The 16,189-nt window shown below is 51.2% G+C and overlaps 1 protein-coding gene across 1 annotated transcript in view; it reads right to left on the reverse strand.

Annotated features, from left to right (window-relative positions):
• The window catches only part of RASSF5 (Ras association domain family member 5), an 83,929-nt gene extending 78,179 nt beyond the window's left edge, over positions 1–5,750 (reverse strand). Inside the window, exon 1 of the mRNA XM_019029757.3 lies at positions 5,222–5,750. Within this exon, the coding sequence (XP_018885302.1) occupies positions 5,222–5,678 (457 nt within the window). The 5' untranslated portion in view covers positions 5,679–5,750. The remainder of the gene's footprint in view (positions 1–5,221) is intronic.
• Between the last annotated feature and the right edge of the window lie 10,439 nt (positions 5,751–16,189).

A 16,189-nucleotide genomic window follows, 5' to 3' on the forward strand; every position in this document is an offset into this window, starting at 1 on the left:
AGTAAGCCTGGGCAGAGCAAGAATGCCAGCAGCTGCCCTCCATGGGGAAACTGAGGAATGAGGGGTGGGTGTGGGAGCCAGAGAGAGCCCTGTGGGAGAACACTGGGGTGCAGGAGCTGGGACCCACCCTTGGCCATCCCATCTCAGGTAGCAGCCTCTCACACAGAGGTGCTGACTCTGAAGCCCAAAGCGGGGGAAATGGCTTGAGGGCCTGAGACAGCACCAAAGCCTTGAAGACCTGTCAGAATGAGGCCCACCCGAGAGGTTCTAACTTTACCACTGTCCCTGGCAAAGCCAGCAGGTGACTCCTGGCCAGGTAATTCCCTTTCAGCTGAGCTAAGCATCCCTGTATCCCTGTATTCTGACCTCATGAAGCTATTTTGAGCATGAATGTAGCAGCGGGCATGAAAACACTTTGGGCTCTTCAGAGAAAAGGCACTACTGACATGCAAAGAATTCTTCTTATGCCCATTCTCAGACCTGGGTTCGGCCTTGTGGCAGCTTCCCCTGAACCTCTGGCCCCTGACCTGCTCACACTTCACAGGAGGTGGCTCCCTGACAGGATAAATTCACTCTCCCACCGAGACAGGGCCCTTGGGACTGGGCTGGGGGCTGTCTTTTCTTTGTCACTCAGGGACTACCTGCCAGGCTTGGCACAGGCTGGCTCGCCGGTAGAATTGGGGAGAAGAGAGAGGATATCAGACCAAACCCTCAATGCTGCAGGGAGATGTCAATTCACTTCCACCTAATAACTCCGCAGGATCAGCAGGCAAACACACACGTTCATTACCAAGTCTAATTAGGCTGGCAGACAAGTGGCATTAATCATTTTTGACTGTACCTGGGATTCAAGCCCCCCACACTCCATAATCAGAAAATTTCATGCTCTGATGAATAGTGGGGAAAATTAAGCGCACATTTAATCCTTTCACTTTCATCTTTTGATAAGACAGGAAGCAGGGAGGAGAGGAAAAAGGGGCTGCAGCGTGGGGAGCTCAGAAGGCCTCTTTGAAAGCATTCCAGGTCCTTTCCCTGGCCCCTAACACACACGTCCTCCAACAGGACCTTGCCCAAGAAGAAGACCTCAGTTAGAGCCAGGGGTAGGAGAGGGCTTGGGAGTGGGGGATTCTCACAATCTTTAACAACAAAATTTCCATTTCTGTGCTTCATTTTCTTAAACTCTAAAGCCAAACACGGGGCTAAATCAAGGAAAACACACACTACACACTCAGTGCTGCTGGGTGCGCAAATACCTTCCAAGTGCCCAAGGTAAATAAATACAGAAGCCGCCAGAACAACACAGGATGATTTCTGAGAGGCCTGAAATGAAGACCTTTCTCTGCTACAGGAAGAATCAATGGCAATGTCCCAGGAGCCTTTTTCACAAAGAACCCACAAGCGGGGGATGGGTCTGCAGGATCGGGGGCTGTCACGCAGGCGGTTCCAGCTGTGCAGAAAGTGCAGAAAGTGGAGTTGAACCCAGCCAATAGCGTAGCAACAAGACTAGAGAGACCAGACTAGAGGCCCAGGGAGATATCAGCCATTCTTAATAAGAATAGTCCCAGTGCCCTTCCCCGAGGGCTGCATGGCAGGGCCTTGTATTCACAACATCATTAAAATCTATCACAGAGTGGGGAGGTTAGAGGGCCTCCCTTTCAACCATGTAATTCCAATCACTTAACACTTCACAGCTCTGAATAACGCCCCCTCTGGAGAGAGACTCTGACTCCAGGAGCAGACAGGTGGCATTCACTGACAATGGCCAAGGTGTGTCTAAGCATCTCCAGGAGGGTTTGAGTCAGGCTTAGGTTTCTCCAAGTGCCAGACCATCCCCTGGTCCAGGATGGCTTACGCAGCCACCAAAATGAGATGAAAGGTAAAAGGCCACCTCCATGTGCCTTCTACAGAAGGAACACTAAGGGACGTCATCTGTAAGGGGAAGTCCCTGAGAATAAAGCCAAAGGGCAGCCAGTGAGTTTCTCTGGTTATTTGCTGTTGACCATTCCCTCCTAGAATGCTAGAAATGCATTCTCGCCATCACCATCACCCCTACCCCAAAACACACACATGGGCTCACAGGACCTTTCGTTCTCTCTCTGCCTTTCCACAGATCCCCACTGGATTTCCTTCTCTATCTCACAACTAGGAGTTCTTTAATCCTAGAAATTAATATTAACTCTGAACTTCCCTGTTCACAAATCCAGCATTAACCAGAGCTTGGTTACAGACCTTGAAGTGGGGTAAGCTTAGGTTAGATGAACTTTTGCTAAAAAGGCAGACAGTGGGAAGAGTGTTTTCCAAAATGCTTTCCTTACTAAAATGCCCTTCTGCCAACATGGTTCCCACCCAGTGTCAGTCTCCTGGGCAGACAGATATCACTCACATACCCACTGCCCTCCTGCTTGTTTCCAAGGGCTGGGATATTTAATAGCACAAACAAGCCATCACTTTCATCACTCACCACGTAGTGAGACCCTGCTCTGGGCCTGGCACTCTGCTGGGTGCAAGAAACACAAAGACAAGGAGCCAATGGCTTGGTGGCCCCTATGCCAGGCAAAGAAGGGTCTCCTCAGCCATAGCAGGACACCAGGTAGGAGTGGCATTTCTAGAGGACACCTAATACCCAAATTTTCTGGGATGCCTATGGCAGTCTCTTCCCCACTTAGCTCAGCAACCAGGCAGAGTTCGCAAATTGTACTCACTGCTTCGAAGGGTAATCCTAGGAGGTGTCACGAGCCCAGACTAGTTGTTACAGCTGTTAGATGGCAGGGGACAATAACAATCATATCGAATTAAACATTCGTATTGCATTTTGCTAGGCCCTGTTCTGAGTGCCTTATGTATATTAATCCATTTAATTCTCACATTAACATGATGAAGTAGGTAATATCATTATCCCATTTTTTTTAAACAAGGAAGCAGAACACAGAGATGTCCAGGACTCACATGGGGACTAAGTGGTAGTCAGGATTCAAACCCAGGGCTCTGGTTCCAGTCTGTACTCTTAACTACTGCATACTATGATTTTTTTTAAAGTCCTATTTCTGACACTTGCTTTTCAAAATGAAGATAAAACAAAGCAACCCCACCATGGAATCAGACCTTCAACTTAAAGAAAGATGCTCAGCGAGTTTGGCCTGCTGTGTCTCCACCCGCCAGCCCTCATCTGCACATCAGAACATTTCTCAACTTTTGCCATCCAGCCATAGGTTCACAATTAGTTAAATATTAATAATGACAAACAGAGACTCCTTTCTGTAGCCCCTCGATTCCAGTTTTGCTTTCTCTCCGGTGTTCAGACATCGTTAGTATTAAACCAACTATGTGGGGGGCCATGAGCGCCCAGGAAAGTAAAAAGACCTCACCAAGTCACACACAAAGTCAGAGGTACTGCCCGGGGGCCTAGATCTTCCTGCCACTAGAAACGATGTATGACTTAATCAAAGGAGATCGACAATTCTGATGTGACGTAAGGATCAATTCATTTAGTCATGCAGTATCACACACAGGCACACACAAATACACACAAACGCACCATTATCACCAAACCAAAAAAAAAAAGAAAATCACAAAACTATGTGCAAAATCTTCAACAAGTGATACAGTCCCCCAAAGTCTAACTACAAACTAGAATGCCAACGAAGCAGATTTCCTGGGATTCCAGCTATGATAAAACCCATTTCAGTGAGGCTCCTGCCTCTCTCCCTGTGTGTAGGGTTGTTGGATGCAGTAAGGGAATCTTGAAAGTGCAAAAGCTGCCGACACATCCAAGGATAAGTTGCGTTCGATTCTACTGTAGTCAAAGGCATTTAGCAAGGGACAGCAGCCCCTCTACCCACAACATGTACCTCTACAAACCTTTGCTCCTTCCTTCTTAATTAGCACCTGAACTGGGGGTTCTGGTGGAGGAAAGAGCAGCACCCACTTGCCCTTCCAATCTTTCCCTTCCACTTGACCCAGGCTTAGAGTCTGAGCTCTATTTCCCTGCAGCCAGCTGCAGCGGGCAGCACATTGAACAGCCTCCGCTGCAGACTGCAGGCAGAAAAAAGGTAGGGTTTTCCTGATGTGGAAATCGCTGCTGCTGTCCAACGCTGCAGTTGGATGGGAGAAGTGAGGCTGCTGCCATGGGGGAAGGGCCTTTGCTGAAAGATGCAAACCACAATCCATTTCCAGAGATGCTTGTTAGAGGCTGTGCCATTGTCTGTGCTTTGGGCTTCAGATATTTGAAATATCCATGTAAACACATGAACACATGGCTGTGGATATCCTCTGCTAAACACGCAAGAGCAAATGCCGGGGTGGGGGTGGAGGGTGGACACCTATTAAAGGCATACACACCCCTAACTGTAGGAGGAGAAAAATAATAAACCCCCAAGGAGACTGAAGATTGGCTCAGAAAATCTATACACTGGGGGCCCAGTGTTTTCTGGCTTTGAGAAGCGCCTGGCTCAGGAGGTGACTGGAGGGGCCTGAGGGCTGTGGAGAGGAAGGGACCCTGTCAGGAGCTGAGTAATGTTAGAGCATGACGACTAGGGCAGGAACCCAGGAGGAGGAAGGGGAGGAGGCAGGGCACAGCCAAACATTGGAGCAGAGTCCAAAGGTTTGAGGGGCCAGAGGTGAAAGGCAGGAGGGGGCACGGGTTCAGGGTGACTTCAGGCTCTCTTCAGCCTCACAGCCTGCCTTTATCCAAAGTCTAACAAGGTCTTCTCCCTGTCCCAATACGTCCCCCTGGAGGAGAGGTCTGAGCCTGTACCATGGGCGGACAAACAAGCGTTTTGTCAGTAACCCTAATAAGCAAGGGTCAAACGGTCATCTCAACAGCAGTCTCACAACCCACTCCCAAGAACTCACAACAAAACCATGAGGGTGCACAGGGAGATGACAGAATGACCTTGCCGCCGAGGCCATCACCCACCCACCCCCCACAACCTGTGTGCGAGTTTGTGTGTGTGTGTGTGGAGGGCCAAGGCACGCACCTGTCAGGAGACAGGTATCTGTCAACTACCGCATAACCATACCTAGGTAGTGGGCAGGCACTAAAGGATACCGGGCAGGGAACTAAGGAGCGGACTGTCCCCAGGGGTTGTTACCTCCTTATGTTCGGGGCTCCCCTGGAGCCAAAGAGTGTAATGGCCCCTCTCTCCCTGCCCCAGGGCCCTCCCAGTCCTTCGCCCCCAGACTGCGGTCTCCCCGCACGCCCCTCCCCTGCCTTCACACTTACTAGCGCAGCGCAGCGCCTGCCGCAGCACCTCTCGTCCGCACAGGTCACACCAGCCGGGGCCGCCCGGCAGCACCAACTCGGCGAAGCAATGCCCCTCGCCTCGCTCCGCCGGGACTCTGGGATCCTGCGGCTGCTCGAAGATGCTCCGCACGTCGCGGGGTCGGGGCGCTCCAGGCCGCCGCCGCAGTCTCTGCTGCAGACCAGGCCGGAGCGGGCGAGCGGGTCGGGAGGCCCGGGGCGGGGGCTCCAGGTTCCCCCGGGCAGCCCTCCGGGCGCTGCGCCCCTCGCGCGCCCCGGGCGCAGTGGAGAGGGGCGCCGGGACACAGAGGCGCGAGGACCGGTCGGGGGGCGGCGGCGGCGGCTCGGGGCCGCTCAGGCTCTGTAGATAGCGCGGCGGCTCGGGGTCCAAGAGTAGCGGGTACGGGCGCTGCCCGATGGCCGGGGACGCCATGGCCATGCCCGGCTAGTGGCGGCAGCTTTGGCAGCGGCGGCTTTGGCGACTGCGCTACTCCCGAGCCAGCCCCGAGAGAAGGGGCGGCCCCACACGAGCGCGCCTTTAAAGGAACCGCAGCCTGCTGGGCGGGGCGGGGGCGGGGAGAGTCGGAGTGGCAGGAAGGACGACCCAAGAGAACCGCCGACGGACCGAAGTGGGTAGGGTCGGTGCCAGGCGACGTCTGCGCGAGTGTGGATTTGGGGGCGTCTTCACCTGGAGCAGCTGCAGGATTCCGCAGAGGAGCGCCTCTGTACAGTACAGCTCAGAGGGCGCATTTCTGCGGGGGGCCCTAGGCCTTCAGCCCTGCCTCTTTCCCTTGCCAATCACTTTCCCCAACACCAGGTTCACCCCCGACCCGCACCCTCACGCGCCCCGGGAGGGAGCAGATCGGAGGGAAAGGCTTGGGAACTGGCTCGATGGGGTCTGAGTAGGGCCCCTCCGTCTAGGCGTCCGCTCGCCACTCTCCAGCTGATGGTGCCGACAGCAGGGCCGTGCTCTTTGGCCCTTCCTCTCTCCGGCTTGTCGCCGCCCGCCGCCCCCTCTAGAGCGGAGCTCGACGCGGGTTGGGAATGCCCCGCACGCGCTCCCGCAGCCCCGCCTTGTCCCGTGGGTGACCGCCGGATGCCTCCAAGGGCTGGCAGAGCTGTCCGCGTGCGACTTTCGCTCTGGTTGGATTTCCCCTTCCTTCGCAGCCCTGCCGGGTAGGGTATTCCTCTTTCCTGGAAAACTAGTGGGGGGTGGTGGGGAGTTGGGGGGCTCCATTGAGAGAACGCTCCCTCGCCCCAAGGGTTGGGGGAGCTTTTCTTCCTTAGCCAACCCTCCGTTCCCCAGAGCTGCTCTAGTAATTACTGTGGAGATACCAGTTCTCCTAAATGCCCTAAGTGGAACCTGGTATGGATGGTTCACTCATGGAACCCAAAGAGAGATCTCCTTTCTCTCGGCACTCTCCCCCGGGAAGGCTTGCTTCAAGCCTTCATGGACCCTTGTCTGGTTTAACGCTCTGCGGTCACCATCTCGAAAGTCTTACTTTTTGAAGAAAGGGCCGGGCGTTTTCTTTTTGCACCGGTTCCCACAAATTATGTAGTTGTTCCTGACAGGAACCTTTGCCCATGGAAACAGGCCCATCTCATGGATAAGGAGGACTCCTGGATCTCTGAACCTGGGCCTGGGCCCGGGCCCTCTCTAGCCCCAGTATTGTTAACTGTACATTGGGCTGGAGGTGGGGAGACAGGTGGGTGTTAACGTGGCACTCTCCAGCTCCGTCATTATGACTCAGTGATCACAGCTTTCCTCTTAAAATGTAGGTTCGGTTTGGTCCGTCTAGCGGTGGTCATTTTTTAGAAGAATAGTCTAAATTCTTCTGGACCTGGTCTCTCCTTTCTCTTCCCAGGCCAGAGATGGGTCTCCCCCTAGTGCTTCGTAGGGGAATCTTCACTTTTGCTTTTTGTTTTTCCCTTGGAGGTAATTTCTAGGTGATTCCTAAGATTTCCAGAGTTCAGTGGCCAGGGAATTCCCAGCCAGCTTTGCTCCATGGCTTCTCCCTCACGGTAATCATAGTCCTCCGCCTCCCAAATCTGTAGCAGAGGAGAGGTTCCTGGGGCTCTGGGGGCTCACCAGAGGCAGGAGCTCACCCTATGAGGTGGTTTCTGAGGAATGACCCATGGGACAGTCAACCCCACAGTGCTACCAAACAGGAGCTCCGATGAGGGGTGTAAGCCACAGGCCACCGCCTCTGCCCCACCCCTCCTCTACCGTTCCTCTTCGCTCTCCTAACCTTGCTTTTGCTACATCAGTGGTTTTCAAACCTTGGTGTGCATCACAGTCATCTGGAGGGCTTGTTAAGATTATTGGGCTTCATCCCCAAATTTTTCCGAATCTATAGGTCTAGGGCTGGGGTTTGAGATGGCTCATTTTTAGCAAGTTCCCAGGTGTTGATGCTGTTGATCCAGGGACCCAACTTGGAAAACCATTGCTCTAGGTCTGAGGTGGTGATTCTGAGAATGGGCTTCTCTGTTCCTTCTCCCCAGGACAAGTGTACTTCAGTGGACCTGACAGATAAAAGCCCAATGAGGGCTATTCCAGAATACTTTCTGCTGAAGGTGTAAAAGGGAAAATACAATTTGCCCTTGTGGTCTCTTATTTTAATCTCCCACTTTTTCTGCAAGCAGTTCTCTTGGGGTTGTTGCAGAAATCTGTATTCCATATAAATATTTGCTGTGTCCACACTCTGTTACCCATCTCCACACACTTGAGACTCATCCCCTTCCTGGAGTGCAGTGGGTGGGTGAGGTCCTGGGCATGGAACCAGCTTGAGCTCTGAGTGACAGCCTGGCGGGGCAAGAAGCAGCAGGGATCCGACAACAAGTGCATCCCTGGAAGATCGGCTTTGAAAAGCCATTTGTGAAATAATTGCTAACAGTCTCCATCTCTGTCCTTCCCTGCAGCCTCAAAGCATGGTTTGGGCAGCCCAGCCCAGATTTCCTGGATAGAGAGACTCAAGAGGAGGAGCGTCATCTCTGGCCACGGGAAACTGAGGACTATCTGAAACCATCAGGCATAAAACTCTTCCCCAGTTGTCTGGGCTGTACAGAAAAATGCTCTAGTTTTTGTTTTCCTCCTGCAGCTCTGATTTGGTGGAGTGGCAGTGGCTGCTCTTAGCATGAATGTGGGAGGAGATCGTGCAGGGCCAGAGCCCTACATTTGGCTTCTGGGGTGGGAACAGAGATGAAAATGGAGATATTAATCATATGACTCCATGTAACCAATCAAAAATTTATCATAAAGTTTATCTTAAAGTTCATCTGCTTGAGCCAAGAAATTAGAGTTGGGGCGGGCAGTTGCCCTCCTTAACCTCAACGTGAGGCTCCCTGGCTGGGGCATGTCTCCTCTGATGCCAGTTTTCCCAGCCCGGTCCCCTTCTTCCTTGAAATAGCATTTCCCCACCAACCCACAACACACACAGACTTCTTTCTTGCTCCCATGCACACACACACACACACACACACACACACACGCACGCACCCCACATGAACAGCAGAGTGTTCCTTCTTCCCCAGGGAAGAAGTGCTAAAGAAACTCTAGTCTCATTATAAGGTTGGGACGTTGCTGGGGTAGTGTCAGATGCATGGACTTTAACATTTTTTTGGATCTGTCTGGTCATCCAGGCTACAAGGGTAAGACCGCAGCATCTGCTGAAACACCTCCACTGGGAGATCTTTCCCCTCGTTAGTAGATCCTCTTGGCTCAGACCCATCGACTTTTTTCTGTTTGTGACTCACTCCCAGCAGAGTGGGTGTGCTGCTTTTATTTTTGACCAAGGGGAAGGATTATGACAGTGAGTTTAGAGTGTGTGGTCAGGGTGTGAGATCACTTCAGAGGTGGTCCCAGAGCGTGCTGGTTTTCCCATTGGGTGAGTTGTTTAACTGCTGCCGCCCAGCCTCCCTCCCCAAGTTCCCTAGTAAGAAGGAAAACGGAAGGACAGAACATGGCCTGACTTCCTGAAGGGGACGTTTTTGGTTTTGTTTGACTTTGAGGCATCTGAAGTCGCCTGAAATCCCCGAAGCTTTCAGGGAACTCCCAGGGATTCTGACAGTTGCACAACTGTCTACATGGAATCACTGTAAGAGTCAGGACAAGTTAGGTTATGCTGTAGTAATAAGCTCCACAGCCGAGTGCCCTGAAATAACAGACTCCTTTCTCGCTCACATTACATGCCTTTTGCAGGTTGGCAGGGGCTCTCTTCTCATCAGACTCACCATGTCTAATATTGCCACTCACTGTGCCAAAGGGAAATTGAGAGAGCCTGGAGGATCCCACATCAGCATTTAAAAGCTCCAGTCACTTTTGCTCACAGCTTATTGGCCAGAACTAGTCATATGACCCCACTCTACAAACAGGAGCAGATGTACAATTCTACCTTGTGCTCAGAAGGGGAAAGAGCTGGAAGTATTTGGCAATCAGCGCTAATGGCCGGTGCAATCTTCAAGGGCATAGAGCAGTTATTCATTCATTTAATGAGTAATTCTCTGATATCCACTATGTATCAAGCACTGTTCTAGGCACTAAAGGTACAACAGTGAAATGGATATGTTCATGAAGCTTGCATTTAGTGAAAGAGCCAGACAATAAACAGACACAAGAGTAATATGATGTCAGGTTGTAAGCACTTTGATGAAAAATCAAGCACATTAAGGGGATGAAGGTGATAGAGGCTACTCTATCAGATTGAGTAGTCAGGAAAGACCTTTCTGAGGAGCAGACATTTAAGCAGATCTGAATGAAGCAAGCCCTTTGTCAATCTGGGCAAGTGTGTCCCAGACTAAGAGAACAACAGGCACAACAGCCCCAAAAACTTTTCAAGCTTTATGAACCTCAGTTTGTTCAAAATGCCTATTCTGGGACCTGACCCTCTGATTCAGTATGTCTGGATTTTGGCCTGGATTTTGCAAGAGACTTTGATTCAGATGGCTCACATTCTACACTTTAAAAATGGGGTTACAGCAGTAAATAGTTAAAATGGTGTGACCCCCTCCACAGACATTTGGAAAAAAATGCCCTTATCTTGGTTAGCTACGAAACACAGGTCTCCAGTGCTGCTTCCTTTCCTTCTTGGGCAGCATGTTGCATACAGAGCTCAGCTTTCCAAAGAAGTGAGTGCTGCTTGCAATGTGTGATGGGGGTCAGTAATATTTTACATTACTAGACTGAGAGCAGGGACCATGACAAAATGTTGTTGGAGGATCAAAATGTGTTTGTGAAAGAAATCCCTTGTAAAGTGCCATATGTTACACGTATCTGCTCAAGAAACATACATTGAGCATGTATTATGCGGCAGGCACTTTTGGCTTGAATGAGTTCATCTTCATGGCAACTCTGTGAAATGGCTGGCATTCCTGTTTTACAGGTGAGAAAATCCAGGCTCAGAGAAGTCATGTGACTGGCCCAAACAGGTATCACAGTCTCGACTCATATCCACTCAGATCCATGAATTTGCCTTTGTCCTGCCCAGCTGGTGTGGTAGAAAGGGCAGGGCTCAGAATCTCTGATCTCACTTTGTAGGTGCAGCTTGAAGGATCAGCAAAATCTTTCCCCAGTTTCCTCTCCCTGTGGAAACCCTGCTCCACTCCCAAGGTCTAGTCCAAACGCCAGGTCCTCCAGAGCCTTCACAGTCACCCAGACCTCACTCATGGCTCCTTCCCTGGGATCTTACAAGAAGCCCATTGTGCCTTTGAAGTTCAGATTATCCTAACATGAGTTGCAGCTCAGTTTGTACGTTTGCCTCCCTTGCTTGGGTCTTAGTGGTCTTTCTGATCCCACTGTGCAGGGCTAACTGGAGATGCCCATTAACCTGTACCTATTCCAGGATTTTTTTTCTTAACGTCTCTTCAAGCCACGCCTCCTGCACCCAGAGATGGAGAGATGGAGGAATCGTTTGGTTTGGGGAGCATGGAGGGTCCCCAAGGACCTGCTGGGGCTGGGTAGAAGTTGGAGTAGTATTGGGAGCTCCATTTAAGACTCATGTACCTCGTCCAAGATTCCGGTCACTGGGTGAATTTCCTGCCTCCAGATGTTTGTAGCTGGCCAGGGTTGAGGGCTGGTGGGGCACCATCTCGACTCTTGGTGGAACGGGCTTTCTGTAAGTCACCAAACTCCAGTGCTCCCAAGGGGATCTCCTAGGTCCTTGACAGTACTTGGGGACAAGAAGGGCAGATCAAGGGGGGACAAAAGCAGGGAGGGATCTGAGGGCTCCTGGAAAGGTGTCATCACGTAGAGTGGGGGCAGGTGGGGCTTGTTTTCCACCAGTTTTAGTGGCACCTCCTCCATCCATCTCAATTATGAAATTTTTCCATCCTGAGCTGCTCTGCCAGGCTTATGATAAGACTGGCATGTGTGTGTGTGTGTGTGTGTGTGTGTGTGTGTGTGTGTGTGTTTTCTTTCCGCGTTGGAAAAACTCAGATATTCCAGGCAGATTTGTCAGCAATTTTTTTCCCTCAGCCAGAGGGGAGGCTCCAAGCCACAGCCACTTGCATTCCAGCACTAAGCCAGCCCCGGGCCCACTGCAGTGGCAGGAAGCCATGGACTGGGTTACAACAGACCAGCGAGAGCAGGGTGGCCTGGGTGACCTCACAGGCTCTCCCTGCCCCACCCCAGCCCCCACCTGTCTCCTCCTCTGTACTCTGTATCTCCCTGTCTTGCCTCTCCTTTCTGCTTCCTCTCCCTGTGCCCTGCTCATCCACTCTCTCCCTCTCCATCCCTCTTCATCTCCCCCTCCCTCTCTCCTTTCTCACTCCCACCTCTTATCTCACCCCTCCTCCTCTGTCTCTGCTGAAGAATGAAGGGAAGGGAGCCACACTGCTCCAGCCGCAGTCATTCTGAGCTTCCAAGGAACAGAAACTGAAGCTACTTCAGGTCAGCCTGGCTCATTCCTTAACACTTCCCATTGGGGTTGCCTGATTAAGGATCTTTTGTGAGATGGGGGAAAAGAAGCCAGAATTCCACCCTTGAAAAAATCATCCAAGCATGGCTGGGCGCGGTGACTCACGCCTATAATCCCAGCGCTTTGGGAGGCCGAGGCAGAGAGATCACCTGAGGTCAGAAGTTTGAGACCAGCCTGGCCAAACATGGTGAAAACCCCATCTCTACTAAAAATACAAAAATTAGCCAGGCATAGTAGTGGGCACCTGTAGACCCAGCTACTCGGGAGGCTGAGGCAGGAGAATGGCTTGAACCTGGGAGGTGGTTGCAGTCAGCCGAGATCACGCCACGGAACTTCAGCCTGGGGGACAGAGTGACACTCTGTCTCAAATAAATAAATAAATAAATAGATAAATAAATAAATAAATAAATAAATAAAAATATAGGCCGGGCACGGTGGCTTACGCCTGTAATCCCAGCACTTTCAGAGGCTGAGGTGGGCGGATCACGAGATCGGGAGATCCAGACCATCCTGGCCAACGTGGTGAAACCCTGTCTCTACTAAAAATACAAAAATTAGCTGGGCGTGGTGGTGCATGCCTGTAGTACCAGCTACTTGGGAGGCTGAGGCAGGAGAATTACTTGAACCAGGGAGTTGGAGGTTGCAGTGAGCCAAGATTGCACCACCGCACTCCAGCTGGGCGACAGAGCGAGACTCTGTCTTAAAAAAAATAAATATATAAACATAAATAAAAATCTTTGAAGCAGTTTGGAAGTGAACCCAAAATGACCAGTTGCAGCAATCCTGTGAGGATACTGAAGCAAGGTGGCTCCATGAAAGCAAACGGTGGTTCCAGTAGGAGGGTGGCCTGGCCATGGTTGAGATCCATCCTGTCCTTAGACTGGCTGCCCTGGCCTCAGCTCTCAGGGTGGGTGTGGGGTGGGGTGCCTGGTCCAGTGTACCACACACTGCCAATTGGCCTCTGTTGGCCCATTCACATGCCCTCTGCAGGATCTTTGTAAACTCTGCCTCAGTGTTCTCAAACCTGAGCTGGTGTGAGAATCACCAGGGAAGCTCATCAATAATACAGATTCCTGAGCCACACCCTTACGGATTAGATTCAGGAGCTGAGTGGGGTCCCAGAATATGTGTTTTGAAACCAGGACACCAGTCTCAAGAGCGGAAACTGTGTGGATTCTGGGAGAGAAAGAGAGATATAGCCCTGTAGCACCCTGCCCTCCAGAGCTGACTGTACTTCTAGCCTGGGTTCCTGGGACAGGCCCCCTCATCCTTCCAGTTAGGCCCCCTTTTAGCTTGGATCAGCCTGTTTTAAGAGGCTGCTAGCCATGAATCTGAATGTCACATGGAATCTTCCCAGATATCTGTCACTTATCTGAGCCCCCGACTCAGCCCATACGAGACAAGAACTTCTGTTTCCTCTACTTACCCTGTGCAGGGGCTCATAGCTGAATGAGGTGGGGAGGGGATGGGGAAGGTGAGCAGAGTATGCAGAGAACTATTGTGTTAATAATACTGTGTTTGGGGCCAGTGCGGTGGCTCACGCCTGTAATCCCAGCCCTTTGGGAGGCCGAGGCAGGTGGATCACCTGAGGTCGGGAGTTCAAGACCAGCCTGACCAACATGGAGAAACCTCGCCTCTAGTAAAAATACAAAATCAGCCGGGCGTGGTGGCACACGCCTGTAATCCCAGCTACTCAGGAGGCTGAGGCAGGAGAATCGCTTGAACCCGGGAGGCAGAGGTTGCGGTGAGCCGAGATAGTGCCATTGCACTCCAGCCTGGGCAACAAGAGCAAAACTGCATCTCACATTAATAATAATAATAATAATAATAATAATAATAATAATAATAATAATATTGAGTTTTAGGCACTCTATGCACATAGCTAATCTATTCCTACCCATAACTTTCCACTCACCACACGGGCACCGAGGAGTAGTATCTTTAAAATACCAGTTGGACTTGACCTAAAACCTCTCTGTGGTCCTCTGGGGTAAAGCCCAAGTTCCTCAGTGTGGCCTGCAAGGACCTTTTGGACTGGCTCCTCCCTTTCCACAATACCAGCATCCTACTTTAACCTACTCTCCAGTCATATAGAAATACTAGTAGCTCTTCCCATGCCTGTGCCACTGCTGCTCCCACGGCCAGGAATGCCTCCCACACCTTCTTTGCTAGGTATCACCTGCTCACCTGCTAAGACCACTTTGGAGTCACCTGCTCTCAGTCACTCCCTGACACTTAGGAAGTTTCCCAGCCTGACCTAAGCACCCTCCCCTGTGAGGATGGTGACTCAGGACCACACTGGATGTTTGCATTCCTAGCATAGCACCTCCTCCATGATGGGAAGCTATCTGTGGCATACCTGTCTTCCCCCATAGAGGTGAGCTCCCCATGAGCCAGAAAGGTGGCTTAGTCACCTCTGTAGTTCCAGCATCCCGTGGGCCTGGTACACTGTAAGGGCTCAGATCATGTCTGGTGAACTGAATGGGCTCTTTTCATTTTAAGTGTTATGTTAGGTATCACTGCGGAGAATGGAGAGGTACATTAAAGAGGTCTTCAGACACCCGAGGATCTTATGGGTTGTTCTGGGTCTTGTTCCAGTTCCTCATTTCCTACTGAGATGGAATCAGCAGCTCTGCAGAACCTCAGATCCAGGGAGGCACTGATGTCAGCAGCTCTGCCTTGCATAGAAATGAACTGAAGCCACTGGGCGCGGTGGCTCACGCCTGTAATCCTAACACTGGGAGGCCAAGAAAGGAGGGTTGCTTGAGCTCAGGAGTTCAAGACCAGCTTGTGCAACATAGTGAGACCTCATCTCTACAAAAAATATAAAATTAGCTGGGTGTGGTGGTGCACGCCTGTAGTCCCAGCTACTTGGGAGGCTGAGGCAGGAGGATTGCTTGGTCCTACAGTGAGTAGTAGTGGTGATCGCTTGATCACTACAGTGAGTCGAGGCTGTAGCGAGCCAAGATTATACCATTCCACTGCAACCTGGGCAACAGAGCAAAACCCTGCCTTAAAAAAAAAAAAAAAGAAGGAAAATTAAAAAAAAAAACAAAAACTGAACTGAAGCCTTTGAGTGAGTTTGTCCGCCACATCTCATAGGCTTCGCTCATGAGATCATACAGCCTGGATCATATCATCTCCCAAAAATCTGCATTTGGCATTCAGGGATCCCCTGGCTCCTTCACTGAGCTCCACCAAGCACATGGGGTCCACAGCAGCTGTTGCTGCCAGGGAAAATCCATTGTGGGACTTCCCTGAAGGGCCACTCATGGGCTGGAAGTGTTGGCCAGAAATTCAGGCCAGCAGAGTGGACGAGAGGTGGTCTAGTACCCAGGAACATCAAGGCAGCAGCTGGTCTCTGAGGCCGCAGGACTTGAACCCCTGGGCTTAAGTGACTCCATGGGCTTGAGGCCCAAATAACAAACACAAAGCCACTTGGGCCTGATGCAAGGAAACAACCCCCAGCCACCTTCCCCCAGGCCTTTAGAGTGCTGGTCTTTGCACAGAGAAGCACCAGAGAGGACAGAAGCCTCCAGGACTCACCCTTCCCCATTTCTGGCCCTACCAGGTGAGTAGAGTGGCCTCAGGATGTGGGGGCTCCCATGAAGATGGGCAGGAAGGATCTCTGGGGTTATTTCCAGTCAAGCATAATGCTGTCTTCATGCTTCGAAGCACACAGTGGGGCTTCCCACTCATCTCTCTCTCCTACTGGGGCTACCTTACTGCGTTTCCCCTTCCCCTTCCTTCACCCACCCAGGTAGGTGGGTAGTCCAGCTCTGGTTTATGGGAAGGCTGGAGGTAAATTTGCAAGCAGTTTGCAAAAGTCAGAATGCCTTGCCCAGGCCCCACTCTAGATTCTAGATAAAATGAAGGAATGCTTAAAATAACCCATAATACTATTCAAATCCACTATTTAGGACATAGCCTAGGTTTTGAATAGCGGTGGAGATGGGAAAAAAGCAGTAGCCACTTAGATGGTGGGTTTGAAGGAAAAAAAAAAGAAGAATACCTTTTTCCCTAAGTTCCAGGCCCCTCA

The sequence above is a fragment of the Gorilla gorilla genome, chromosome 1 (genome assembly GCF_029281585.2).
Source record: "Gorilla gorilla gorilla isolate KB3781 chromosome 1, NHGRI_mGorGor1-v2.1_pri, whole genome shotgun sequence".
Lineage (NCBI taxonomy): Eukaryota > Metazoa > Chordata > Mammalia > Primates > Hominidae > Gorilla > Gorilla gorilla.